The 27,519-nt window shown below is 44.2% G+C and overlaps 3 protein-coding genes across 3 annotated transcripts; 1 reads left to right on the top strand and 2 right to left on the bottom strand.

Moving 5' to 3' along the window:
- Positions 1–722: 722 nt before the first annotated feature.
- Positions 723–5,918, bottom strand: LOC124027492. The gene is made up of 3 exons (XM_046339906.1): positions 5,881–5,918; positions 2,331–3,366; positions 723–1,332 (listed from the first exon to the last, which is right to left on the bottom strand). The coding sequence occupies exons 2-3, from the start codon at positions 3,022–3,024 to the stop codon at positions 1,148–1,150; spliced, it is 879 nt and encodes a 292-aa protein (XP_046195862.1). The 5' UTR covers positions 3,025–3,366; positions 5,881–5,918; the 3' UTR covers positions 723–1,147.
- A 2,901-nt stretch (positions 5,919–8,819) lies between these two features.
- LOC124027490 lies at positions 8,820–16,219 on the top strand. The gene is made up of 4 exons (XM_046339904.1): positions 8,820–9,090; positions 9,209–11,640; positions 11,919–13,224; positions 14,147–16,219. Exons 1-4 carry the CDS (start codon positions 8,898–8,900, stop codon positions 14,899–14,901), a joined length of 4,686 nt encoding a protein of 1,561 aa, XP_046195860.1. The 5' UTR covers positions 8,820–8,897; the 3' UTR covers positions 14,902–16,219.
- A 1,653-nt stretch (positions 16,220–17,872) lies between these two features.
- Positions 17,873–27,173, bottom strand: LOC124027491. The gene is made up of 8 exons (XM_046339905.1): positions 26,931–27,173; positions 23,705–23,836; positions 22,617–22,792; positions 21,368–21,585; positions 19,474–19,534; positions 18,975–19,260; positions 18,515–18,774; positions 17,873–18,386 (listed from the first exon to the last, which is right to left on the bottom strand). Exons 1-8 carry the CDS (start codon positions 27,036–27,038, stop codon positions 17,873–17,875), a joined length of 1,755 nt encoding a protein of 584 aa, XP_046195861.1. The 5' UTR covers positions 27,039–27,173.
- Positions 27,174–27,519: the final 346 nt, after the last annotated feature.

Here is a 27,519-nt window from a genome sequence, read left to right as displayed (position 1 = left end):
TCAACAGGGCCTTGGGCTGTTTCATCTCTCCATGCAGAAAAACCTTTTACTAAACTAGAATGGCAATATCTCTGGTCGGTCTTGAAAAATGTCTCTAATTTAATTAATATGCCAATCCCTCAGCCATAGTTATAACAGGCAATATGTGCTCTGTTCAGAATCACTAGAAGCAGCAGACAAGGCGATCAATTTCTCCTTTGTTATTTTATTATCCATGGGAACCCCTGGCCCAGGCCATTGATCAATCAAAGAAAATAACATCAATACGCAGACGATATTGTACTATATCTAGACAATGTATCTCTATTGCTCCCAAATGCATTGAAGATCATAGATAAAATTCAGTTTAATCTCAAATGTAAAAAAATGTATCAAAACCAAATAAGCCCTAATGCCTCTCAAGATCCCGATGGAGGACTCCATCTCTACTTACAGTTATAGATCTGTCACTCTCACTGAAAGCAAGTCTAGGAAGCCGGTAGATATGTTCTATGTGCCCTATTTCTATGCTTCCCGTTCTTAAGATTTGCTTTTGCATCTTTAACTTTCAAGTTTTGTACACCAGCTTCAAAACAGACAAAAATACTATATTTTTGTTTATGGAAAATATATTTCACAGCGGTTTAGATGGTACAATGATCCTGTAGTCTACACTATACTTGCTTGTTTTGTCACAAACTGAAATTAGGTTTACCATTAGAATTTTACCAACCAGGAAGTGGCAAAGTTAATTTCTTCTTCAATGTTTTTAGTGGCAACCCACAGGTACAATGTGTGAACTAATGAATATAAAATATATGAACAGAATATGAATTTAAATATTGGTACCTGTAACCCCCCACCACACACAAAGTCGCTGGTTCAAATCCCTGGCTGGTTCGAAGTCTGACTGAGAAACGCAATGGCTAAGGTGTTGCGTTGACAGTCTCTGGACCTGATTTGAAGTCCCCGTCAGGGCCGATGTCTCCCAAATTTGCTGCAGTACTCTGTCTCTGTTTGACTCTATTCACATAGAACTTAATGCCCGACCAGTTTCTGCTTTAGAGCTCCACAGGTTCTGACTGGAGGCATTTGAGGCAGTCCCTCTTTCCAGGAACTTGGCCACTCTATGAACGGCATTATGTGTCTCTCTACTGCTGCTCCCTCATCAACGATCCACTTTCATCTCACAGTGTTTCTTTGGGTTGGCTGGGCGCCTGTGCGCCGGGTTTACTGGGCGCCGGCTCAGCTGGGAGACAGGACGGCTGGGCGCCTGTGCGACGGGTTTGCTGGGCGCCGGCTCCGCTGGGAGACGGGCCGGCTGGGCGCCTGTGCGACGGGCCGGCTGGGCGCCTGTTGAGAAAAGGTTGCTTAAAAGATTGCAAAAATGGCAGCAAAGAATGGAAAATAATATCACGATTTTCATATTTCACTTTTTGGCTCAACAGGAGTTGACAATGTTGCAGCTGAAACAACCAGAGAAAGACAGAGAGAAAATGAATGTAAAATATATGAACAGAATATGAATAAACGTGACCATTTCCAGGCAAATTTCCTGTCTAAAAAAAAAAATACAATATTATAATACTTGGAGAGCTAGCCTGACCTACAAGGTGTATAAACCATCCACTTGGAGAGCTAGCCTGACCTACAAGGTGTAATAAACCATCCACTTGGAGAGCTAGCCTGACCTACAAGTTGTATAAACCATCCACTTGGAGAGCTAGCCTGACCTACAAGGTGTATAAACCATCCACTTGGAGAGCTAGCCTGACCTACAAGGTGTATAAACCATCCACTTGGAGAGCTAGCCTGACCTACAAGGTGTATAAACCATCCACTTGGAGAGCTAGGCTGACCTACAAGGTGTATAAACCATCCACTTGGAGAGCTAGCCTGACCTACAAGGTGTATAAACCATCCACTTGGAGAGCTAGCCTGACCTACAAGGTGTATAAACCATCCACTTGGAGAGCTAGCCTGACCTACAAGGTGTAACAAACCATCCACTTGGAGGGCTAGCCTGACCTACAAGGTGTAACAAACCATTCACTTGGAGAGCTAGCCTGACCTACAAGGTGTATAAACCATCCACTTGGAGAGCTAGCCTGACCTACAAGGTGTAACAAACCATCCACTTGGAGAGCTAGCCTGACCTACAAGGTGTAACAAACCATCCACTTGGAGAGCTAGCCTGACCTACAATGTGTATAAACCATCCACTTGGAGAGCTAGCCTGACCTACAAGGTGTAAGAAACCATCCACTTGGAGAGCTAGCCTGACCTACAAGGTGTATAAACCATCCACTTGGAGAGCTAGCCTGACCTACAAGGTGTGACATTTAACTTACATTTATTTTGGGGTTCACTGAGAGTGGACAGTGCTCCAGCCAAAACAACCTCATTCCACTTGAAACTTTTGAATTTGCCAGCAGACTCCGCGACTTTGTGTCGTCCTGACGTCAATGCACAGGATTCCACAGCGCTGCCAATGTTCATTAAGTTGTATCCCATTTGAACAGCCAGCGTCGGACGGTCGTACGTTTTGTTCTCCTCGTTGTAGCCAGCAACAGCTCTCACTGCCGTGATGACGTGAGGTAAATTACTAGGTATGACCAAGTCCTCAAAGCACATCAGAGGTGTACACGTCCTGGCCGTGATGAGGAGTCTTGCCACCTCTCTCATTCTTTGCTGAATGTATCCGTTTCTTCTGTCATCTGGCTGTAGTTTGTTGTACAGCTCCTCTCCCATGAGGAGGATACATTTGTCATTTTTCACCACAAATGAAACTCGGTCGGAGTTCATACCACAAACGATCTTCCAAAGACCTGTGCTGACGTAGTCGGGTTGAGGACACATCTTAAACGCCATTGCTGACTGAATCCTCATCTTTGGTCCAGGTTTTGGTTTTTCAGCTTTGGGGTTCAGAGGGCAGTATCTGACATGCTTCCGTAGTGACTTTCGAATGTACAAACCTTGACAGTACAAGCAGTGGGTGTAACATCGAGTGGATCCTGGCACTTTGGGACGGCAACAGGAGGCCATCTCTCCACTCCCACGTCTTGCTACGGCAACATCATGCACCCTCTGACAGATCCTCTTAGCTGGATAATGAGCCCCAGAGTCTGTTTGGATGTTCTTGTCTTTGTTGCCGTCTGAAGGGCTGATCTCAGTCCCCGGGTTGTTTTCATCACATAAGTTGGACAAATCAGATGGTTCGTTCACCACACCACTAGAATGGCATGTTCTCTTCACTGGTTTACGTGCCTCAGACTCTTCTTTAGTGCAGGAGCTACTGTCTGAAGAGTTTCTGTCTGTTACGGAGATGTTTTCCTCACTCCAGGTGGAGAAACTAGATGCTTCATTTGATTCCACGTTACTAGAATCCTAAGAGGGAAACAAAAAGGAGAGATTAATGTAACATGAAAACTCCCGGACAGCAGAGATCCCGTTTTGGAACGTAGATATGTTCGTAGAGTTATCATATTAAACATTGTACAGTGCATTCGGAAAGTATTCAGACACCTCGACTTTTCTCCCATTTTTTTTACATTACAGCCTTATTTTTCCCCAAGCTTGAAGCGTCATACCCAAGAAGACTTGAGGTTGTAAACGCTGCCAAAGGTGCTTCAACAAAGTACTGCGTAAAAGGTCTGAATACTTGTGTATATGTGATAGGTTATACATTTGTGCAAATTTATAAAAACTGTTTTTGCTTTGTCATTATGGGGTATTGTGATGTCATTATGGGGTATTGTGATGCCATTATGGGGTATTGTGATGTCATTATGGGGTATTGTGATGTCATTATGGGGTATTGTGATGTCATTATGGAGTATTGTGATGTCATTATGGGGTATTGTGATGTCATTATGGGGTATTGTGATGTCATTATGGGGTATTGTGATGTCATTATGGGGTATTGTGATGTCATTATGGGGTATTGTGTGTAGATTGATGAGGGGGGGGGGAACGATTTAATCCATTTTAGAATAAGGCTGCAACGTAACAAAATGTGGAAAAGGGGGTCTGAATCCTTTACCAAGTGGACAATTCTGTGGGAATGAGACTCAAATGTTTCACATTAAAAAGTACACTACATGACCAGAAGTATGTGGACACCTGATCGTCAAACATCTCATTCCAAAATCATGGGCATTAATATGACGTTGGTCCCCACCTCTGCTGCTATAACAGCCTCCACTCTTCTGTGGAGCCTTTCCACTAGATGTTGTAACATTGCTGCAGGGACTCTCTTCCATTCATCCACAAGAGTATTAGTGAGGTCGGGCACGGATTTTGGGAGATTAGGCCTCGCTCGCAGTCGGCGTTCCATTTCATCCAAAAGGTGTTCGATGGGGTTGAGGTCAGGGCTCTGTGCAGGCCAATTTCTTCCACACCAATCTCAACAAACCATTTCTGTATGGACTTCGCTTTGTGCTCGGGGGCATTGTCATGTTGAAACAGGAAAGGGCCTTTCCCAAACTGTTGCCACAAAGTTGGAAGCACAGAATGGTCTAGAATGTATGCTGTGGGGTTAAGATTTCCCTTCTCTGGAACTAAGGGGCCCAAACCATGAAAAACAGCCCCAGATCATTATACCTCATCCACTAAACTTTACAGTTGTCATTATGCACTCAGACAGGTAGCGTTATCCGGTCATCCGTCAAACCCAGATTTGTCCATCCAGCCAGATGGTGAAGTGTGATTCATCACTCCAGAGAACGTGTTTCCACTGCTCCAGAGTCCAGTGGTGGCGAGCTTTACACCAGATGGCGATGTTAGGCTTGTGTGCAGCTGCTCGGCCGTGGAGACTCATTTAAATGAAGCTCCGACGAACAGTTAATTGTGCTGATGTTGCTTCCAGAGGCAGTTTGGAACTCTGTAGTGAGTGTTGCAACCGAGGACAGACGATTCGTAAGCTCTACACTTGGCTCAGCACTTGGCGGTCCTGCTCTGTGAGCTTGTGTGGCCTACCACTTTGTGGCTGAGCCATTGTTGCTCCTTGACGTTTCCACTTCACAATAACCGCACTTGCAGTTGACCGGGGCAGATCTAGCAGGGCAGAAAATTTGATGACTGACTTGTAGGAAAGGTGACGTCATATGACGGTGCCACGTTGAAAGTCACTGAGCTCTTCAGTAAGGCCATTCCACTGCCAATGTTTGTCTATGGAGATTGCATGGCGGTGTGCTCAATTTTACACACCTGTCAGCAACAGGTGTAGCCGAAATAGCCGAACCCACTAATTTAAAGGGGTGTCCACATACTTTTGTATATATAGTGTCTGTCAAACAAAAAAAAACAATGATTGCAAGGTTAAACAAACCATACAACTACTGTATTCACAAGGACAACTTTGAACCATTTCCACAGAATGTTTTACAAAAACACATGTACTGGAAGACCAATGCAGATAGAAAGTCAGAATGACGGTTGGTGCCGTCATTCTGTTACCAGAATTTGCATCTTACAAAAGTCGTCCTTGTGCATAGAGTTTGTATGGTTTGTTTCACTTTGCAATCATTGATTTTTGTTTGACATACATTTCATTAATTTCTCCAACTTGACAGGATTTAGAAGTCTGCTGTTTTGGGTTCACCCAAGGAGTACTATAGACACACATCATTATATTTACTTTGTCCATTCTGTGAGTGTGAGATATTAAGGTTGTGATTTTGCTTGCAAATGTAATGTCCATAATGCTGGAATTGTCCATATACTTTATATTTAAACATGTATATATTCATGTTCAGATTTTTTTTTTTAGTATTAATTTTCATTAAAGAAATTTCTTTCAGAATCTCAAGTAATCATTTGGCTGTTTTACCTACAATTAAATGCTGCCTTTTTGTGCTGTTCTACATGTATACTAACACAATAAATAAAATATAATCTTACTTGTTCTGAAGAAGTGCTGGGACTCTGATGAACTTTACCGTTTTTGGTTCACTCTGAGATGCAGAACCGTCTGGATTTACTGCAGAGAGGAGCTGAGAGTCACTGGTTGGTTCTGATATGCTGTAATCCTCTCCATCAGGTTCTGTTTTGATCTGTTCAGTTGTGTTGGTGGGTAGAGAGTCTCTCTCTCTGTTCTCCAAGGTTTGGTCAAGATGTGAGGGCAGAGGTGGGTCCTGTTCATAGTCACTTTTCACACAGGCAGGAATCAAGACGTCTTTGGTATCAGGTTCCAAACCTTGAGGCTGGTCTTCCTCTTGACTGGTCCTGAGTTCCTCCTGTTCCTCTTTAATCTGTGTGGGCTCTGGGTCCTCCTGCCCCTGACTGGGGCTCCTCTCCTGCTCACAGTGCTGCTGCTCATGGGGAACCTCCTCTTCAGAGACAGGAAGAGAGAGCTGCTGGGAGTCTGGAGGGAAGAAAAGGAAAACAAATCAAACCAGAGTTTATTCACGTACTGCAGGATGCAGCAGGTGTAAACAGTGATTGCAAGCTCTTCCTTAACAATGCAGTTCAGAGGCTGGTGGGAGGTGCTATAGGCGGAATCAATAGAACTGAGTCCAACATGTGGTTTCCATATGATTAATACTGTTCCATTTATTCCATTCCAGCCATTACAATAAGCCCATCCTCCTAAAACTGCCCCCACCAGCCTCCTCTGATGCAGTTATACTGGTCATATAAAGTAATAGACGAGAAAAAAAATGGGGGTGATAAGTTGAAGATACTGTATCCCTGGAAAAGGGATGTTTTGGATGTTTAAGGTTTCTATCACCCCGCTGAGGCTGGTGTGCCACACACACACACGATGCTCCTTGTTCCCTCTGGCGAGTGATCTGTGTGATCTTCAGACCTGGGTTCAAATACTATTTGAAATCATTTCATACGGAGTTAAACAGATAAGACTGAGTGAACCGTGAGTACAGATCCCAAACTCACTGTGTCAGCTAGAGTAGAGCTACTGTCATGTCAATAAAAGGTTTTTAGATTTTAAAGATGTATACAGTCCTATAGACCCTCAAAGCAGGGTTGACATACATTTAACCCTAACCATTCCAATGTATTTAATAGAATTTAAAAAAACACTATTTATGGAAGTGGTGATTTTGCTAGGTTACTACAGGAAACATGCTTGTTTGGGTCCCCCGGGTGTGGAGACAGACGGGTTAATAAACTGCAGTCTAACTGTGTGTGTGAATGACTAAATGAGTATAATTATTTGATGAATAATTTTGTTTCCCCACAGTAGTTATTATTACAAACCTGCTCGACGTAACTTGATTTCCGGGTGGAAAACCAAATCCAACAGCCGCTGTAGACGTTTGTTCTCCTCCTTCGAACGGGAGATTTCTTCCCGGTACTCGATCATCTTTTTTTCAAAGACAGCCGATATCTCCACAGCGGCCGCTGTCAACCGCTGAGTAAGAAACGTATTCAACTCCATCTGTAATTTGGGAATTTTACGGTCTATAGAGCCACATGTCAACAAGGAAAATAAACCAACGCTCTAGCTATTCACTTCCTGCTTTAATTCTTCTTCTTTTGGATTTGGTTGTCGGATTGCATCCAACTTTAAGGTGCATACACCGCCACCTACTGTAGGGAGGAGAGTGGTGTGAGGCCATTCACAGTCTACCGACATTACATTCTTTGATACAATAATACAATATTGGGGACAAGGGATATTGCCACCCATTCCACTATTGAACCCTATCTAGTCCAACTCTAGACCAGTGGGTTGAGAAGACAAAACCCTACCACTCCCCCTGCAGCTCTTCTGCAGTAAATCCTCGCAATCCCAAGTATTTCTCTACTGCTGCCACCACAACCTCTATTTTCTGTGACTTTCAATTAATTTCCGCAGTACAATTGACGACCACGACTATAAATGATAAAACGCCCACCTTGCTGAAGCAAATATTCTTCCCATCACGGTCTCTTGATCTCTCACAGGAATCCTCTCAGGATCCCTCACCCTGTACCCAGGTTCCTCAACCACTCTCTTCCCTGCTTCAGCATACCACACTCCCTGTACTACTGTAACCCTGGCAACCTCAATCTGCCTTTCTCTCACCTGACACCTCCCATCTCCAGCCCCATGATCACCCCCACAACTTTTCACATCATACAGGTTTCTCCGATCAAATAGCCTAATCTAAATCGAGCTCAATCAAATACAAAATGCACTGTCATGTTAAGAAACAACATATTCCATCCTTTCAACAGCGTCATGCTCCAGAGAGAGAAACCCATCACAATCCTTATCCCTTATCTCGTAATCCGGAGCGCCCTCTCCCTCTGGGTGGAGGAAACACAATAAATCATCATGAGTCCACTCCAAGTTACCATCACCAATTCAACAGTCCCCAACCTCTCATCCACCCAATCTGACACCACATATGGTTCAACCAAAAAGCAAGGATCCATTCTCTTCACAAATGTCACTCCCACTGGGCCCAAAATCAACCTTGGGACGCGGGTTGAGCCCACAAAGGTTAAAGACAAACGGGAGGAATTTGGGACCAGGCAGGAGGAAGAGCAGCTTTACATTTACGAACTCAGCGATCCTCACCGCAGCTACTTCACCCTGACCCCCTCACTCTAAACTCATTCTGGAGCTCTTATCCCGTTCTTTTAACTTCTTCTTTTATTCTTCCATGGTGTTTTGGAACCGAACTTCAATGTTGCATGTTGTAGGACACTAGCTACCTGCAGTAACCCATCAACCTCTTATGGACGATCCACTGAGGGTAACAAATACTGGGGGGGATGAAATTTGAACGAATTTGTCACGTCGTGTGAAAGTAAGGTTTTGAAGTTGGAGGCATATTTACTTCCAGTAGGTGGTGGTAGTGCATCCTTTAAATTGTGTAACAAATGCCTTAAAACAAAATAGAAGAAGAAGAAGAAGAAGCAGAACGTGAACGGATAGTGCTTTAGTTTGTTTACATCGTAAATATAAAATGTCACAATTACAGTTGTTGAATGTGTTTATTACCGAACGATTAACAGCGGTAGCTATGGAGATATCCGTTGTACTTGAACAAAATATAGACGAGTACCTGGAAGAAATCTCCCGTTCAAATGAGGAGAACAAACGTCTACAGAGCCTGTTGGATTTGGCTTTCAACTCCGAAATAAAGTTACACCGCGAAGGTTTGCAATTAAATAATGACAACTCAAAATGCACGAATCATTTAGTTACTGTGAGCAACACTTATTGATCAAATAATTATACAAATGTAATCATTGGTTTTCTTTTCCCTCCCACCAGACTCCCAGCAGCTCTCTCTTCCTGTCTCTGAAGAGGAGGTTCCACATGAGCAGCAGCAGCACTGTGAGCAGGAGAGGAGCCCCAGTCAGGGGCAGGAGGACCCAGAGCCCACACAGATTAAAGAGGAACAGGAGGAAGTCAGGACCAGTCAAGAGGAGGACCAGCCTCAAGGGCTGGAACCTGATATCAAAGAAATCTTAATCCCTGCCTGTGTGAAAAGTGATTATGAACAGGACCCACCTCTGCCCTCATATCTTGACCAAACCTTGGAGAACAGAGAGAGAGACTCTCTACCCACCAACACAACTGAACAGATCAAAACAGAACCTGATGGAGAGGATTACAGCATATCAGAACCAACCAGTGACTCTCAGCTCCTCTCTGAAGCCCAGGGAGGAAACATAGAAGAACGTGTTGATGGGATGGAGAGACCCATTCCCCCTCCCTTCTCTCCAGACTCCCAGCAGCCCTTTCTCCCTGTCTCTAAAGAGGAGGTTCCCCCAGAGCAGCAGGAGAGAAGCCCCAGGCTGGGTCTGGAGGACCCAGAGCCCACAAAACAAGAGGAACTCTGGACGAATCAGGAGGAACAGCAGCTGGAATCTGACAGCAGAGTATCAGAACCAACCAGTGACTGTCAGTTCCTCTCTGCAGTAAATCCAGACTGTTCTGCGGCTCAGAGTGGAAACAGAGTATCAGAACCAACCAGTGACTCTCAGCTCCTCTCTGCAGTAAATCCAGACTGTTCTGCAGCTCTGGGTGAAAACAGAGTATGTGTTGATGGGGCAGTGGAGATGCTTATTCTTATTCTCCTCCCTCCAGACTCCCAGCAGCTCCCTCTCCCTGTCTCTGAAGAGGAGGTTCCCCCTGAACAGCAGCACTGTGAGCAAGAGAGGAGCCCCAGTCAGGGGCAGGAGGACCCAGAGCCCACACAGATTAAAGAGGAACAGGAGGAACTCAGGACCAGTCAAGAGGAAGACCAGCCTCAAGGTCTGGAGTCTGAATTCAGAGTATTAGAACCAACCAGCCTCTGCAGAGTTTTAGAACCAACTAGTCTTTACAAAGAATTAGAATCAACGTCTGTAGCAAATCCAGACTGTTTTGCAGCTAAGAGTGAAAAGATAGAAGAATATGTTGATGGGTTGGAGAGACCCATTCTACCTTCGAACCCTCCAGAACTCCCTGTCTTTGAAGAGGAGGTTCCCCCTGAGCAGCAAGAGAGGAGCCCCAGTCTGCAGCAGGAGGACCCAGAGCCCACAAAGGTTAAAGACAAACGGGAGGAATTTGGGACCAGTCAGGAGGAAGAGCAGCTTTACATTGGGCTATCAGAATCAACAAGCCTTTGTAGAGTATCAGAACCAACTCTCTCTGCAGCAAATCCAGACTGTTCTGAAGCCCAGGGAGGAAACATGGAAGAACGTGTTGATGGGATGGAGAGACCCATTCCCCCTCCCTTCTCTCCAGACTCCCAGCAGCCCTTTCTCCCTGTCTCTAAAGAGGAGGTTCCCCCAGAGCAGCAGGAGAGAAGCCCCAGGCTGGGTCTGGAGGAACCAGAGCCCACAAAACAAGAGGAACTCTGGACGAATCAGGAGGAACAGCAGCTGGAATCTGACAGCAGAGTATCAGAACCAACCAGTGACTCTCAGCTCCTCTCTGCAGTAAATCCAGTCTGTTCTGCAGCTCAGAGTGAAAACAGAGTATCAGAACCAACCAGTGACTCTCAGCTCCTCTCTGCAGTAAATCCAGTCTGTTCTGCATCTCAGAGTGAAAACAGGGTATCAGAACCAACCAGTGACTCTCAGCTCCTCTCTGCAGTAAATCCAGTCTGTTCTGCATCTCAGAGTGAAAACAGGGTATCAGAACCAACCAGTGACTCTCAGCTCCTCTCTGCAGTAAATCCAGACAGTTCTGCAGCTCAGAGTGAAAACAGAGTATCAGAACCAACCAGTGACTCTCAGCTCCTCTCTGCAGTAAATCCAGACGGTTCTGCAGCTCAGAGTGAAAACAGAGTATCAGAACCAACCAGTGACTCTCAGCTCCTCTCTGCAGTAAATCCAGACGGTTCTGCAGCTCAGAGTGAAAACAGAGTATCAGAACCAACCAGTGACTCTCAGCTCCTCTCTGCAGTAAATCCAGACGGTTCTGCAGCTCAGAGTGAAAACAGAGTATCAGAACCAACCAGTGACTCTCAGCTCCTCTCTGCAGTAAATCCAGACGGTTCTGCAGCTCAGAGTGAAAACAGAGTATCAGAACCAACCAGTGACTCTCAGCTCCTCTCTGCAGTAAATCCAGACGGTTCTGCAGCTCAGAGTGAAAACAGAGTATCAGAACCAACCAGTGACTCTCAGCTCCTCTCTGCAGTAAATCCAGACGGTTCTGCAGCTCAGAGTGAAAACGGTAAAGTTCATCAGAGTCCCAGCACTTCTTCAGAACAAGTAAGATTATATTTAATTTATTATCTAACATGTTCACTCAGCACAAAAAAAAGCTGCATTTAATTCCAGAGACGACATGAGATGTTGATAGCAATTTCCTTACAGAAAATGAATACTGAAAAATATAAACATGAATAAATGTAAAGTAATTTAAATATGAAGAATATACATTGTTTAAAATGCTAAACTCTATGACCATATCTACGTTCCAAAACGGGATCTCTGCTGTCCGAGAGTTTTCATGTTACATTAATCTCTCCTTTTTGTTTCCCTCTTAGGATTCTAGTAACGTGGAATCAAATGAAGCATCTAGTTTCTCCACCTGGAGTGAGGAAAACATCTCCGTAACAGACAGAAACTCTTCAGACAGTAGCTCCTGCACTAAAGAAGAGTCTGAGGCACGTAAACCAGTGAAGAGAACATGCCATTCTAGTGGTGTGGTGAACGAACCATCTGATTTGTCCAACTTATGTGATGAAAACAACCCGGGGACTGAGATCAGCCCTTCAGACGGCAACAAAGAGAAGAACATCCAAACAGACTCTGGGGCTCATTATCCAGCTAAGAGGATCTGTCAGAGGGTGCAGAGTGCTTCACCAGAGGTTGTGTGCAGTAGGGTGACTACCCCATCAGCAGCTCCAAGCTCCACACACGTCATACCAATGTCTGTAGCCGACAGTAGAAGATCTAAGAAACGGTGTTGTCGGTACTGTGGAAAGGCTTATGTTAAAATCGCGAGACACGTGCGGATTGTGCATCGGGATGAAGTGGATGAGGCCAAGGCCTTCAGCTTCAGAAAGAAGTCCAGACAGAGAAAAGTCTTACGTCTTCTGAATAAAAAGGGAGGCTTTGTGCGTAATGCTGCCGTAGCAAGACGTGGGAGTGGAGAGATGGCCTCCTGTTCCCGTCCCAAAGTGCTAGGATCTACTCCATGTTACACCCACTGCTTGCACTGTCAAGGTCTGTACATTCGAGAGTCACTACGGAAGCATGTCAGATACTGCCCTCTGAACCCCAAAGCTGAAAAACCAAAACCTGGACCAAAGATGAGGATTCAGTCAGCAATGGCGTTTAAGATGTGTGCTCAACCCGACTACGTCAGCACAGGTCTTTGGAAGATCGTTTGTGGTATGAACTCCGACCGAGTTTCATTTGTGGTGAGAAATGACAAATGTATCCTCCTCATGGGAGAGGAGCTGTACAACAAACTACAGCCAGATGACAGAAGAAACGGATACATTCAGCAAAGAATGAGAGAGGTGGCAAGACTCCTCATCACGGCCAGGACGTGTACACCTCTGATGTGCTTTGAGGACTTGGTCATACCTAGTAATTTACCTCACGTCATCACGGCAGTGAGAGCTGTTGCTGGCTACAACGTGGAGAACAAAACGTACGACCGTCCGACGCTGGCTGTTCAAATGGGATACAACTTAATGAACATTGGCAGCGCTGTGGAATCCTGTGCATTGACGTCAGGACGACACAAAGTCGCGGAGTCTGCTGGCAAATTCAAAAGTTTCAACTGGAATGAGGTTGTTTTGGCTGGAGCAATGACCACTCTCAGTGAACCCCAAAATAAATGTAAGTCAAATGTCACACCTTGTAGGTCAGGCTAGCTTTCCAAGTGGATGGTTTATACACCTTGTAGGTCAGGCTAGCTCTCCAAGTGGATGGTTTATACACCTTGTAGGTCAGGCTAGCTCTCCAAGTGGATGGTTTATACACCTTGTAGGTCAGGCTAGCTCTCCAAGTGGATGGTTTATACACCTTGTAGGTCAGGCTAGCTCTCCAAGTGGATGGTTTATACACCTTGTAGGTCAGGCTAGCTCTCCAAGTGGATGGTTTATACACCTTGTAGGTCAGGCTAGCTCTCCAAGTGGATGGTTTGTTACACCTTGTAGGTCAGGCTAGCTCTCCAAGTGGATGGTTTATACACCTTGTAGGTCAGGCTAGCTCTCCAAGTGGATGGTTTATACACCTTGTAGGTCAGGCTAGCTCTCCAAGTGGATGGTTTATACACCTTGTAGGTCAGGCTAGCTCTCCAAGTGGATGGTTTATACACCTTGTAGGTCAGGCTAGCTCTCCAAGTGGATGGTTTGTTACACCTTGTAGGTCAGGCTAGCTCTCCAAGTGGATGGTTTATACACCTTGTAGGTCAGGCTAGCTCTCCAAGTGGATGGTTTGTTACACCTTATAGGTCAGGCTAGCTCTCCAAGTGGATGGTTTATACACCTTGTAGGTCAGGCTAGCTCTCCAAGTGGATGGTTTGTCACACCTTGTAGGCGCCTGTGGATGGTTTATACACCTTGTAGGTCAGGCTAGCTCTCCAAGTGGATGGTTTATACACCTTGTAGGTCAGGCTAGCTCTCCAAGTGGATGGTTTATACACCTTGTAGGTCAGGCTAGCTCTCCAAGTGGATGGTTTATACAGGTCATTTGCCTGGAAATGGTCATGTTTATTTACCCTGTTCTTTCTGTAATTTTTGCAATCTTTTCTCAACAGGTCCACCGCCGACCCCTGTCACACAGGCGCCTGGCCAGCCGACCCGTCGCACAGGCACCCAGCCGACCCGTCGCACAGGCACCCAGCCGACCCGTAGCACAGGCACCCAGCCGACCCGTCGCACAGGCACCCAGGCGACCCGTAGCACAGGCACCCAGGCGACCCGTAGCACAGGCACCCAGAAGACCCGTAGCACAGGCACCCAGAAGACCCGTAGCACAGGCACCCAGAAGACCCGTTGCACAGGCACCCAGAAGACCCGTAGCACAGGCACCCAGAAGACCCGTAGCACAGGCACCCAGAAGACCCGTAGCACAGGCACCCAGAAGACCCGTAGCACAGGCACACAGACGACCCGTCGCACAGGCACCCAGGCGACCCGTAGCACAGGCACCCAGGCGACCCGTAGCACAGGCACCCAGGTGACCCGTAGCACAGGCACCCAGGCGACCCGTAGCACAGGCACCCAGGCGACCCAAAGAAACATTGTGAGATTAAAGAGGATCGTTGATGAGGGAGCAGCAGTAGAGAGACACATAATGCCGTTCATAAAAAGTTACCAAGTTCCTGAAAAGAGGGACAGCCTCAAATGCCTCCAGTCAGAACCTGTGGAGCTCAAAAGCAGAAACTGGTCGGGCATTAAGTTCTATGTGAATAGAGTCAAACAGAGACGGAGTGCTGCAAGGAATTCAGAGGGCAGCACCCCTGACCTGGACTCAAACTCAGGTCCAGAGACTGGCAACCCAACACCTTAGCCAAACAAAATGTTATTGTTCTTTGACTCAATAATTGGTGCATTCTGGGTGTGCTATAAAGTTCAGAAGTTATGGGCAGAGTTAGAAATCTGACTGTCAAGAGGTTTTACAATGTAAGTTTACTTTGAATCCGTCTATATGCATATTTCAAGACATGGCATATGGGGGTGCCTGAGTTGGACAATATTATTTTACTTAAATACTGGAAGTGAAATTATACTCCAACATTAAGAAAATGGAAGAATCAAACATTTTATTATTTTAAAATATTGAATACAATCTTTCTACAGACAGAAACATGACGATTTGAAGTCGTGGGAAAATGGCCCCCTTTTTTAAACTTGTTTTTCAACCCCTGAGAAACACCGTTACTGAAGCGTCCCTGGAGCAGACTTGGGATTCAAACCAGTCACTTTCCAGTTGCAGGTCTGCCTCTCAGGACATGATCAATTAAATGTTACCTGGTTAAAACCATTTACTACAACTTCTACATTACAAACTGTTTTCCTTAGCTCGCTGAATAACCTAGTGTTGGACTACGGTTAGCAAAAATCACAGGTTTTCCACAAATCCTGGTTGAAATGTTCACAGAATCAGAAGGGGTTTTAAGCATGAAATCCGGAATCCTCCATCCAGGATTTCCGGAATACCTGTGAGTTTCGGGAGAGATAGCAGGGTTTCCGGAATACCTGTGAGTTTCGGGAGAGATAGCAGGGTTTCCGGAATACCTGTGAGTTTCGGGAGAGATAGCAGGGTTTCCGGAATACCTGTGAGTTTCGGGAGAGATAGCAGGGTTTCCGGAATACCTGTGAGTTTCGGGAGAGATAGCAGGGTTTCCGGAATACCTGTGAGTTTCGGGAGAGATAGCAGGGTTTCCGGAATACCTGTGAGTTTAGGGAGAGAGAGCAGGATTTCCGGAATACCTGTGAGTTTAGGGAGAGAGAGCAGGATTTCCGGAATACCTGTGAGTTTAGGGAGAGAGAGCAGGATTTCCGGAATACCTGTGAGTTTAGGGAGAGAGAGCAGGATTTTGCAACCCCAGTTGGGCTCTATTAAAGTTACTATTGAATGATCATCTTTGTGAAATCTTTATTGATGGAGCTGAATACTGCTTCCTACATGGTCACTTTTATGATAGAATTGGGCAGGACTCAATCATTTTGCCATTATAGAGAGATATATATATATTTGTAACATCCCAATTTAATGTCTGGTGTATTTCACATTACTCCACAACTTCATTTGGTGTCGACTTAGGGAGATAGGCTTACAATATGTGCCAATGTTACCCTAAATTACTTACTTTTATTTTCCACAACAGACAGACTACTTTTGTTTGTTTTCTCATGGATGCATTGTCATTGTTACGGATACAGTTATCCTGTGTGTGTGTGTGTGTGTGTGTATCCTGTGTGTGTGTGTGTGTGTGTATCCTGTGTGTGTGTTTCTTTTCTCTCCTTCTCCCCTCACAGGTGAAAACCATCACTCCCCAATCAGTCAACAATCAATCATCAATCAGAAGACACACCTCCTCCTATTTCCTGACCTATCACAGTTCCTTCCCCATGGTTTAAAAACCCCATCATTTGTTTGTTCTAAAGCTCAGGTCAATCTCTCTGTAAATGCCATGTCTGTAGGTCTCTGTGGTTCACTCTCGCTTTGTGTCTTAAACCTCTCTTTTGTTTAAAGCACCTCCATAGCACATTGTCATCACCTGTGAGTATTGTTTTTGGGTTATGGTGTTTGTTTGTTTGCTGGTGGGAAAAGGGGAAACCAAGACAAGTCGCCCATGGGCATACACTACTCGTAGGTGAACTTTGTTAAATACACTAGTTAGAACTGGGCGGACCACCCACTGTATTTTTGGTTAGTTAGTTGTTGTTAAAGTAGGCTAGTCTAGCTTAGGGGTGTTTTTGTATATTTATTTATTCTTTCCTTGGGTCCAGCTCAGCCCCTTTTCCTGCTCCCCCCATTACCGTGTGTTTATAAATAAACCTAGAGTTTGACGGTAGGTTTCTGTTGTCGTGGTTATTTCGTGCACACTTTTACTTTGTCACAATAATAATTTGCATGAGTTATGTTACGGATCTCATTACCATCCCCCCCCTAGACTGTCGGGCCAAAAGGGATTCGTAACAGTCATACACCTGTGAACAGTGGGAAAAGACACTGCTAATAAACAAAACAATGGCTTCATTCAAACATGTAAATTCCAGACAGTTTATCAAGACATGATCAGTGTCGTTATTAGAACACACAAATACAGTCTCAGATGTCTCCAAAACATCTGGTTTATGTATGAAACCACGGTCATATAATGATCTGTCATGCATTAACTCAACTCTGTTACATTATTAGAGACCAAGTATTCGCACCCCTTGACTAGTTTTCCACGTTTTGTATTACAGCCGTGAATTTAAAATAGATTGAATTGAGATTTTTGTCACTGACCTACACACAATATCTCATGATGTCAAAGTGGAAACAGTTTTTTATATTACAAATTAGATGACATTTCTGTATTTAATTTTCAATAAATGTGCAAATATTTCTAAGAACATGTTTCTACTTTGTCATTATGGGGTGTTGTGATGTCATTATGGGGTGTTGTGATGTCATTATGGGGTATTGTGATGTCATTATGGGCTGTTGTGATGTCATTATGGGGTATTGTATGTAGATGGCGGGGGGGGGATATTTAATCCATTTTTAATTCAGGATGTAGCACAACAAAATGTGGAATAAGTCAAGTGATATGAATGCTTTCTGAAGGCTCTGTACACGTAAAGGATGACCCAGAGAGACAGGAGTTAACATGTTTAGTGGTAGAGGATGCAGGTCTTGACTTTGACCAAAATGAATGAGCCCTTTACAGAACACTTGATACAGGTCTTGACTTGGACCAAAATGAATGAACCCTTTACAGAACACTTGATACAGGTCTTGACTTGGACCAAAATGAATGAACCCTTTACAGAACACTTTCGATGACTTGATCACGGCTGTTACACACACTGATGTAGTCTGTTTTGCCTGCTGGGAGAGGGAGGTCCTCCTGACTGACGAGAGACGAACATAGGTTGTTGGGGCTGCCAGGGGTACAGAGTGGGTCGATGTAAGACAACTCCCTCTCTCTATCCTTCCTCCTCTCCGACTCCATGTCTATCTGGAGCTCAAGCTGCTTCCTAGGTCCCCCCGTCCCCATCTTGATCGACGGACGCCTGCTCCGGCTCTGAGACCGCCAGTAACTATTGCTGTCGTAGGACGGGAGTCCCTCCTTTTTTAGGCGAAAACTCTTCTCTTTCTCCACAAGCGTTAGGCCCTGGTCCTCGCCCTCCTCTGTGTCCCCCCTCTTCTCTCCTGGACCCTCGGCCCGCAAGCCTGGTGTAGATCGCGTGCTGTGTTGGTGGGTCATATTCTTCACTTTCTTCTGACTCGTCAGCTGCTGCTGCACTTTGCTCTGCTGCCTGTGGGTGGCGCTGTGGCTGTAGTACACAGACCTGGGCACTGGCCTGGCCTTGAATGCCCTCCTCTCCTCTTTGGCCACCAGGTTCCCCAGTTCCACTTCAATCCTCTGCTCCCTCTTCCTCCTCTCTCTCCCAGGAAGCTGAACGGTCTCTGGGGTGAGCAGGAGGAGGCCCGCTGGTTGCCACCGCTGACCGTGACACACTGATAATTACCGAAGTTAACTCTGTGGTTACCGGGATGGTAACCAGGCCGCTGGCTGAGGCGTCGGCTGATGACGTCGTAGAGCGGCAGGCGAGTGTGGGCGGGCGCCGGCGAGGCCCGGAACTTCATGCCACACTCCCTCAGCTCGTCCAGCTCCCGGCGCAGCAGGAAGTTCTCCAGCTCCACCTCCGAACGCGTCCTGACCTTAATGACAATAAACATCAATATTACATTAGTTTTATATAGTACTTTTAACCCAAACACCCAGAGGGACATTTGCTCAGCACGTCTGGCATACATATAGTGTATTTATGACAGGTAGAACATTCCCTATGGAATGCTGTGTTACATTATTGATTCAAGACTCTTTTGGGAACAATACAACTAAACAAAAACGTCCTCACCTTCCTCCTCTTCTTCTCCTCCTCCCTCACCATCATCCTGAATGGCTCGGGGACGGTCACAGTCCCCCTGGAGTTATCAGGACCTCCATCCCCCCTATAGCTCTCGCCTCTGGTTCTCCTCCCTGTGTTGCTCAGGTTTCCTCCCTGGTTTCTGCCCTGGCTCTTGGGGCAGCAGCCTCTCAGCTGGAGCTGGATCTGGAGCTGGCTCCTAGATGATGATGATGGCTGCTTACGGGCGGTGGTGGTGGTGGTGGTCACACTCTCTGGACAGCAGGACTGACTGTCCCTGTGGGGGAGCAATAGTAAAAGAAAGCTTGAATTGCAACGTATATCTTCTAGTGAATGATGCTTTGAGACCTTTGGCGCCAGGTACCCTTTCATGTATTTACGCAAGAGGATATGAGTTGAGCACATTGATTTAATTTTTTTTTTTTTCATACAGTTAAGAACAATTTAAAGTAGAAAGAACCCCAGAGGAAGTCACATTCTCTCTCTTTACCTGAGACTGTTCCTGAGGGGTTTGTCCTTCATTCTCCAGGCCCTGGGGCTGTGGCTGTCCTCTACAATCAGAAAGAGACAAAATAGTGAACTATTAAAAATGTGACCTTGACGGATGGATTCAGTGATTTTGTGTTGACATACAATGCTTTCAGAAAGTATTCACACCCCTTGACTTTTTCCACATTTTGTTGTGTTACAACCTGAAGTTAAAATGAATAAAGTTCAGCTTTTTCCACATTTTGTTGTGTTACAACCTGAATTTAAAATGAATAAAGTTCAGCTTTTTTCACATTTTTGACTAATTCATTAAAAATGAAAAGCAGAAATGTCTTGAGTCAATAAGTATTCAACCCCTTTGTTACGGCCTAAATAAGTTCAGGAGTGCTTAACAAGTCACGTACGTTCCATGGACTCGCTGTTTTTAAATGACTAATCATCTCTGTACCCCACACATACAATGATCTGTAAGGTCCCTCAGTCGAGCAGTGACTTTTAAACACAGATTCAACCACAAAGACCAGGGAAGTTTCCCAGTGCCTCACAAAGAAGGACACCTATTGGTAGAAAAGAAGGACACCTATTGGTAGAAGAGAAGGACACCTATTGGTAGAAAAGAAGGACACCTATTGGTAGAAGAGAAGGACACCTATTGGTAGATGGGTAAATAAAAGCTGACATTGAATATCCCTTTAAGCATGGTGAAGTTATTAATTACACTTTGGATGGTGAATCAATACACCCAGTCGCTTCAACGATACAGGTGTCCTTCAGTTGCCGGAGAGGATGGAAACCTCTCAGGGATTTCACCATGAGGTCAATGGAGACTTTAAAACAAGAGAAAACTGAGGATGGCTCAACAACATTGTAGTTACTCCACACTACTAACCCAATTGACAGAGTGAAAAGAAGGAAGCCTGTACAGAATAAAAAATATCCTAAAACATGCATCCTCTTTGCAACAAGTGTTATGTTTGGGGCAAATGCGACACATTATATATTTTTTGCTCCATATTTTCAAGCCTAGTGGTAGCTGCATCATGTTGTGGGTATACTTGTAATCATTAAGGATTGGACGTTTTTCAGGATAACAAAATAAACTAAATAAGCACAGGAAGATAAGCGCAGGAAAATCCTAGTGGAAAACCTGGTTCAGTCTGCTTTCCAACAGACACTGGGAGATGAATTCACCTTTCAGCAGGACAATAACCTGGTTCAGTCTGCTTTCCCCCAGACACTGGGAGATGAATTCACCTTTCAGCAACAGACACACTGGGAGATGAATTCACCTTTCAGCAGGACAATAACCTGGTTCAGTCTGCTTTCTAACAGACACTGGGAGATGAATTCACCTTTCAGCAGGACAATAACCGAAAACACAAGGCCAAATTGACACTGGATTTGCTTACCAAGAAGACATTATACAATCCAGGTGTGCAAAGCTCTTAGAGTCTTACCCAGAAAGACTCACAGGTGTGACCGCTGGCAAAGAGGATTCTAACATGTATTGACTCAGGGCTGTCAATACTTTTGTAAATTAGATACTGTATTTCTGTATTTCATTTCCAATAAATGTTTTTTTTTAAATAAAAACATGTTTTCACTTTGTCATTATGGGGTATTGTGTGTAGATGGGTGAATATTTTTTTAAATTTAATCAATTAAGTCAAGGGATTTGAATGCTTTCTGAAGGCACTGTTTATACACAGTACATACATTTATTTTAAACGTGACCAGGATTTCTTAATAAATTCACACTTACTGTATCTCCATTTAGAACATATTTGCTGAATTATTTACAAAAATATTGTCAACGGTAGGAGAAGATTAGCATATTGTTGTATAACAGGTGGCATATTCATGACATGCTGTTTCTGGCTCTTTCCCCCACTGACCTTCTCTCTCTTCCAGCAGCAGTTCATAATGGTTATCCTCCTCTTCTCCGTCTCCACCAACACCGTCTCCTGATTGGTCAGACACGTCAACACCGTCTCCTGATTGGTCAGACACGTCGCCTGACGTCTCCTCGTGGAAGTTCAGCTCCTCGTCTGAAAGGATTCTCTGCAGTCGCCTCACTGGCATAGAGCCAGAGCTCTGGCTTTCCCACGTGACACTGAGAGACAGGAGAGATTGAGCATCATTTAAGGTGAGCTTTCATTGTTGCTACCGTGAAAAAGTCTCAAGCGCATCTCGGTTAAAGCCCCACTTAGGATGTGAAACGCTAAAATACCTTCTTCTAAAGCACAACAAAACAAACACGGATGTTTTTGTTCCTCCAAATCTATACTGGACAAAAATATAAAAGCAACATGCAACAATTTCTAAGATTTTACTGAGTTACAGTTCATATAAGGAAATCAGTCAAGTGAAATAAATTCATTAGGCGCTAATCTATGGATTTCACATGACTGGGCAGGGGCGCAGCCATGGGTGGGCCTGGGAGGGCATAGGCCCACCCACTTAAGAACCAGACCCAGCCAATCAGAATGAGTTTTTCCTTGCAAAAGGGCTTTATTCCAGACAGATATACTCCTCAGTTTCATCCACTGTCCGGGTGGCTGGTCTCAGATGAAGAAGCCAGATGTGGAGGTCCTGGGCTGGCATGGTTAAACGTGGTCTGCGGTTGAGGCTGGTTGGACGTACTACCAAATTTTCTAAATTAAATGATCTGGTAACAGCTCTGGTGGACATTCCTGCAGTCAGCACGCCAATTGCACGCTCCCTCAACACTTGAGGCATCTGTGGACATTGTGTTGCACATTTTAGAGTGGCCTTTTATTGACCCCTGCAACTGTGTAATGATCGTGCTGTTTAATCATTTTCTTGATATGCCACACCTGTCAGGATTACCTTGGCAAAGGAGAAAGGCTCACTAACAGGGATGTAAACAAATATGTGCACAACATTTGAGAGAAATAAGCTTTTTGTGAATATAAAACATTTCTGGGATATTTTTTATTTCAGCTCATGAAACATGGAATCAACACTTTACACGATGCATTTATATTTTGGTTCAGTATAATAAACACTTCATTTCTCCCCGTCTTGTAAAAAGGTAGCACTAGGTTACATAGCCTACAACCACTTAACTAAAAACTCAATTCCATTTCAAAAGGTACAGTACTAAAAGCCATGATATCAGACCTGGGTTGGAGATCCTGTATGTCTCTGCCGTCTCTCTCCAAACACTCGTCCTCCTCATACTCCTCCTCATCGTCCTTCTTGTTGACCTTTGACCTTTTACAGATATACATCTTCTCCAGCTCAGCCATGTTCCTCAGGTGGGTTCTCTGCAGCTGCTCCAGCCTCTGGTAGTAGTCCTGGTGTGGGAAGAGGAACACCCACATTTAGGACCGGGATTCAATCCGATCGCCCGACTATGCACCTTTTAAAGACAATGTTCCCAAGGCCCGAGGAGACCACATTGATGATAAACGCTGCATTTGTTGGCTCAATCTGAAATGACCTTATATGTCAAGCGCGCACTGATTGGATAGAATCCCAACCTTTGATTCAGGCAATCTTTTGACCCTTTTCACACTACCAAACCAAGACAAACCAAAGCAAGCCAAAGCAAGCCAAACCAAAGCAAGCCAAACCAAGACAAACCAAAGCAAGCCAAACCAAGACAAACCAAAGCAAGCCAAAGCAAGCCAAACCAAAGCAAGCCAAACCAAGACAAACCAAAGCAAGCCAAACCAAAGCAAACCAAGCCAAATCAAGCCAAACCAAGCCAAACCAAGCCAAGCCAAACCAAAGCAAACCAAACCAAACCAAACCAAACCAAAGCAAGCCAAACCAAAGCAAACCAAACCAAAGCAAACCAAACCAAGCCAAATCAAAGCAAACCAAGCCAATCCAAACCAAGCCAAACCAAGCCAAGCCAAACCAAGTCAAACCAAACCAAGCCAAACCAATCCATGCCAAACCAAGCCAAGCCAAGCCAAACCAAACCAAGCCAAGCCATAGTAGCTGGAACGTGCTAGAAAAGATCAGGTTAAGGTAAAAATTGCCAAACCATTAGATTAACGTTTGGGTTGACATGATAGTGTGAAACCAGGCACTACTGTCCGATCGCAGCAATTTAGTTTCAACATCAGTTGTTAATGAAACAACAGGCAAAGCCTACGCATATGCAGAGGAACAGTAGAAACAGTAAAGGAATGGTCATGGATTTACAGTAAAAAGGGCCCAGGTGCAAAGAGCACAGATCAGTATCTATTCTAGGCTACCTGATTGGAGAAGTAGACACGTCCCAGGCCTGAGCGCTCCCCTCTCTCCACGCCGTATCCTTCCTCCAGAGAGAGAGCGCTCCGCATGTCGTCTCTCTCCTCCTCGCTGCCCTCTGAATCCACATCATACTCCTGAAAGATTCATTCAGAATATTATGTACAGTACACACACAATAAGACCTTATAGTTCTGTATCAGACTCCTACTGTATCAGTCATGAATAAACACACAATAAGACCTTATAGTTCTGTATCAGACTCCATTAATTAACACACAATAAGACCTTATGAATAAACACCCACTACAGTGAAGATTTAACATTAATTAACACACAATAAGACCTTATAGTTCTGTATCAGACTCCTACGTCATGAATAAACACACAATAAGACCTTATAGTTCTGTATCAGACTCCTAAGTCATGAATCAACACACAATAAGACCTTATAGTTCTGTATCAGACTCCTAAGTCATGAATCAACACACAATAAGACCTTACGGTGTAAGACTCTTAAGTCATGTATCAACACCCACTACAGTGAAAATTTAACATGAATTAACACCCACTACAGTGAAGATTTAACATTAATTAACACACAATAAGACCTTATAGTTCTGTATCAGACTCCTACGTCATGAATAAACACACAATAAGACCTTATAGTACTGTATCAGACTCCTATGTCATTAATAAACATTAATTACAAATAAGACCTTATAGTTCTGTATCAGACTCCTATGTCATTAATAAACACACAATAAGACCTTATAGTTCTGTATCAGACTCCTATGTCATTAATAAACACACAATAAGACCTTATAGTTCTGTATCAGACTCCTATGTCATTAATAAACACACAATAAGACCTTATAGTACTGTATCAGACTCCTATAGTCATAAACACACAATAAGAGCTGAATCAATCAACACCCACTACAGTGAAGATTTAACATGAATTAACACCCACTAACAATTTGTATTGGAAAAATAGATAACTTTGATAAACAGCCAGAAACTATAGATTTTCTGATTCAATACAAAAATCCAAACAAACCTAAATATGTGTTTTGGTTGTTGAGTCAATTTCAAGCATTTCAAGCATTTCTTCAAAAATATATATACAATGAACAAAAATATATATACAATGAACAAAATATATATACAATGAACAAAAATATATACAATGAACAAAAATATATATTCGCAACATGAAACAATTTTACTGAGTTACAGGAAATCAGTCCATTTAAATAAATTCACTAGGCCGTAATCTATGGATTTCACATGACTGGGAATACAGATCTGCATCTGTTGGTCACAGATACCTTTAAAAAACAAAGGTAAGGCGTGGATCAGAAAACCAGTCAGTATCTGGTGGGACCATCGTTTGCCTCATGCAGCGCGACACATCTCCTTCGCATAGAGTTGATCAGGCTGTTGACTGTGGCCTGTAGAATGTTGTCCCGCTCCTCTTCAAAAGCTGTGTGAAGTTGCTGGATATTTGCGGGAAACCGTAACACGCTGCCGTACACGTCAATCCAGAGCATCCCAAACATGCTCAATGGGTGACATGTTCGGTGAGTATGAAGGCCATGGAAGAACTGGTGCATTTTGTGTACAGATCCTTGAGGCATGGGGCCGTGGTGGACATTCCTGCAGTCAGCATGCCAATTACATGCTCCTTCAAAACTTAAGACATCTGTAGCATTGTGTTGTGTGACAAAACTGTACATTTTAGAGTGGCCTTTTATTGTCCCCAGCACAAGGTGCACCTGTGGAATTATCATGCTGTTTAATCAGCTTCTTGATATGCCATACTTGTCATGTGGATGGATTATCATGGCAAAGAAAACATGCTCACTAACAAGGATGTAAACAAACGTGTACAAAAAAATTGAGAGAAGTAAAGCTTTTCATGTGTATGGAACATTTCTGGTATCTTTTATTTCAGCTCATGAAACACTGACAGTATCACCAGCAAGCACCCCTACACCACCACACCTCCTCCATGCTTCACGGTGGGAACCACACATGCGGAGATCATCCGTTCCCCTACTCTGCATCTCACAAAGACACGGCGGTTGGAACCAAAAATCTCAAATCCGGTCCTCATGAGAGCCAGCTTCATCATACCGCTTGATGGTTTTTGCGACTACACTTGAAGACACTTTCAAAGTTCTTGACATTTTCCAGATTGACAGACCTTCATGTTTTACAGTAATGATGGACTGGCATTTCTCTTTGCTTATTTGAGCTGTTCTTGGTCTTTTACCAAATATCTTCTGTATACCACCCCTACCTTGTCACAACACAACTGATTGGCTCAAACACATTAACAAGGAAAGAAATTCCACAAAGGACCTTTTAAGAAGGAACACCTGTTAATAGAAATGCATTCCAGGTGACTACCTCATGAAGCTGGTTGAGAGAATGCAGAGAGTGTGCAAAGCTGTCATCAAAGCAAAGGGTGGATACTTTGAAGAATTTTAAATATCAAATATATTTTGATTTGTTTAAATATATTTTTGGTTGCTACATGATTCCATATGTGTTATTTCAGTGTTGATGACTTCACTACTATTCTACATTGTAGAAAACAGTAAAACATTAAGAAAAACCCTGGAATGAGTAGGTGTGTCCAAACTTTTGACTGATACTATATATAATACCCCCCCCCCCCCCCCAAAAAAAAAATGCTACCCTCCCCTGTTATTGTAATGGTGAGAGATTAGAACGTCTTGGAGGTATCATATTTGTGCATCTGTAACTTTCTCTCTAATCATTATTCATGATTCATTCAGGACTATCTGTAATCATGGTAGAATCCACATTAATGTAGAAGTGTTTAGAAACATATTATATTCTTATTTACAATAAAAGTAAAGACTCCAAAATGACACAATACATGATTTACCATTCATTTCTGTAACTATACATTCAGGTACATACTACCTCAGTTGGCCAGACCAACCATTGCCGGGGCTATGTACAAAAAGTGATGTGAATGGTTCACCTGACATGGATGAAAATGCCAAAAATGTAAGCGGACAGTCTGCACTTTAACACGGGAATTGTTTGATTTCAAATCCAAACTGTTGGAATATAGAGTCAAAAGAAGAAAACATGCTGCTGTGTCCCTGTAATTACAGAGGGCTCTGCATGTAGTTCTGGATAGTTATCTGGCTAACTCTTTCAACCTGCTTTGTGGTCTCCTGGTCTCCTCACCTCATAGCCAGGGCCCCGGTCTCTTCCTCTGTAAGGGTCCGCTTCTCGTCCGTACAGCGCCAGGAGCTCGCTGCTCTGCAGTGAAGGTGAACGGTACAGCACAGCCATCTCTGTGTTCCTCCTGTCCAAGCCTGTTACTTCTCCTGTTGTTGTTGTTGTTGTTGTCGTCTTATATTACTCGATGTTAGTTATTTTATTCCCAAAAGCATGTCTCGTACCACCGGGTTACATCACTATGTAGTGTGCTGCTGATCTCACAAGGGAATGGCCCACTGACTGGGGTCAAGAAGTAACTGGGGTCAACACACACACACACGCACGCACGCACGCACGCACACACACACACACACACACACACACACACACACACACACACACACACACACACACACACACACACACACACACACACACACACACACACACACACACACACACACACACACACACACACACACACACACACACACACACACACACACACACAAAAACAGGATGATCCTCATTCTTAAAGCCATGCAGGAATCGTGATTTTACTGTGGCAGGAGTGACACAGAACACACAGGTTGAATGTAATTCACCAGCTGTT

Source organism: Oncorhynchus gorbuscha, unplaced genomic scaffold (assembly GCF_021184085.1).
Source record: "Oncorhynchus gorbuscha isolate QuinsamMale2020 ecotype Even-year unplaced genomic scaffold, OgorEven_v1.0 Un_scaffold_3295, whole genome shotgun sequence".
NCBI lineage: Eukaryota > Metazoa > Chordata > Actinopteri > Salmoniformes > Salmonidae > Oncorhynchus > Oncorhynchus gorbuscha.
The sequence above is the reverse complement of the archived record's forward strand: the minus strand, read 5'-3'. Positions and strand labels throughout refer to the sequence as shown.

Excerpts from the sequence above, each read along its gene's own strand:
- LOC124027490 (XM_046339904.1), top strand. The coding sequence starts at position 8,898 with ATGTCACAATTACAGTTGTTGAATGTGTTTATTACCGAACGATTAACA. Across the intron at positions 9,091-9,208 it reads AATAAAGTTACACCGCGAAG|ACTCCCAGCAGCTCTCTCTT; the intron begins GTTTGCAATTAA and ends CCCTCCCACCAG. Across the intron at positions 11,641-11,918 it reads CCAGCACTTCTTCAGAACAA|GATTCTAGTAACGTGGAATC; the intron begins GTAAGATTATAT and ends TTTCCCTCTTAG.
- LOC124027492 (XM_046339906.1), bottom strand. The coding sequence starts at position 3,024 with ATGGCCTCCTGTTGCCGTCCCAAAGTGCCAGGATCCACTCGATGTTAC. Across the intron at positions 1,333-2,330 it reads CAGTGAACCCCAAAATAAAT|GCGCCCAGCCGGCCCGTCGC; the intron begins GTAAGTTAAATG and ends TTTTCTCAACAG.
- LOC124027491 (XM_046339905.1), bottom strand. The coding sequence starts at position 27,038 with ATGGCTGTGCTGTACCGTTCACCTTCACTGCAGAGCAGCGAGCTCCTG. Across the intron at positions 19,535-21,367 it reads GCTGCTGGAAGAGAGAGAAG|AGGACAGCCACAGCCCCAGG; the intron begins GTCAGTGGGGGA and ends TTCTGATTGTAG. Across the intron at positions 19,261-19,473 it reads CCCCTCAGGAACAGTCTCAG|GGACAGTCAGTCCTGCTGTC; the intron begins GTAAAGAGAGAG and ends GCTCCCCCACAG.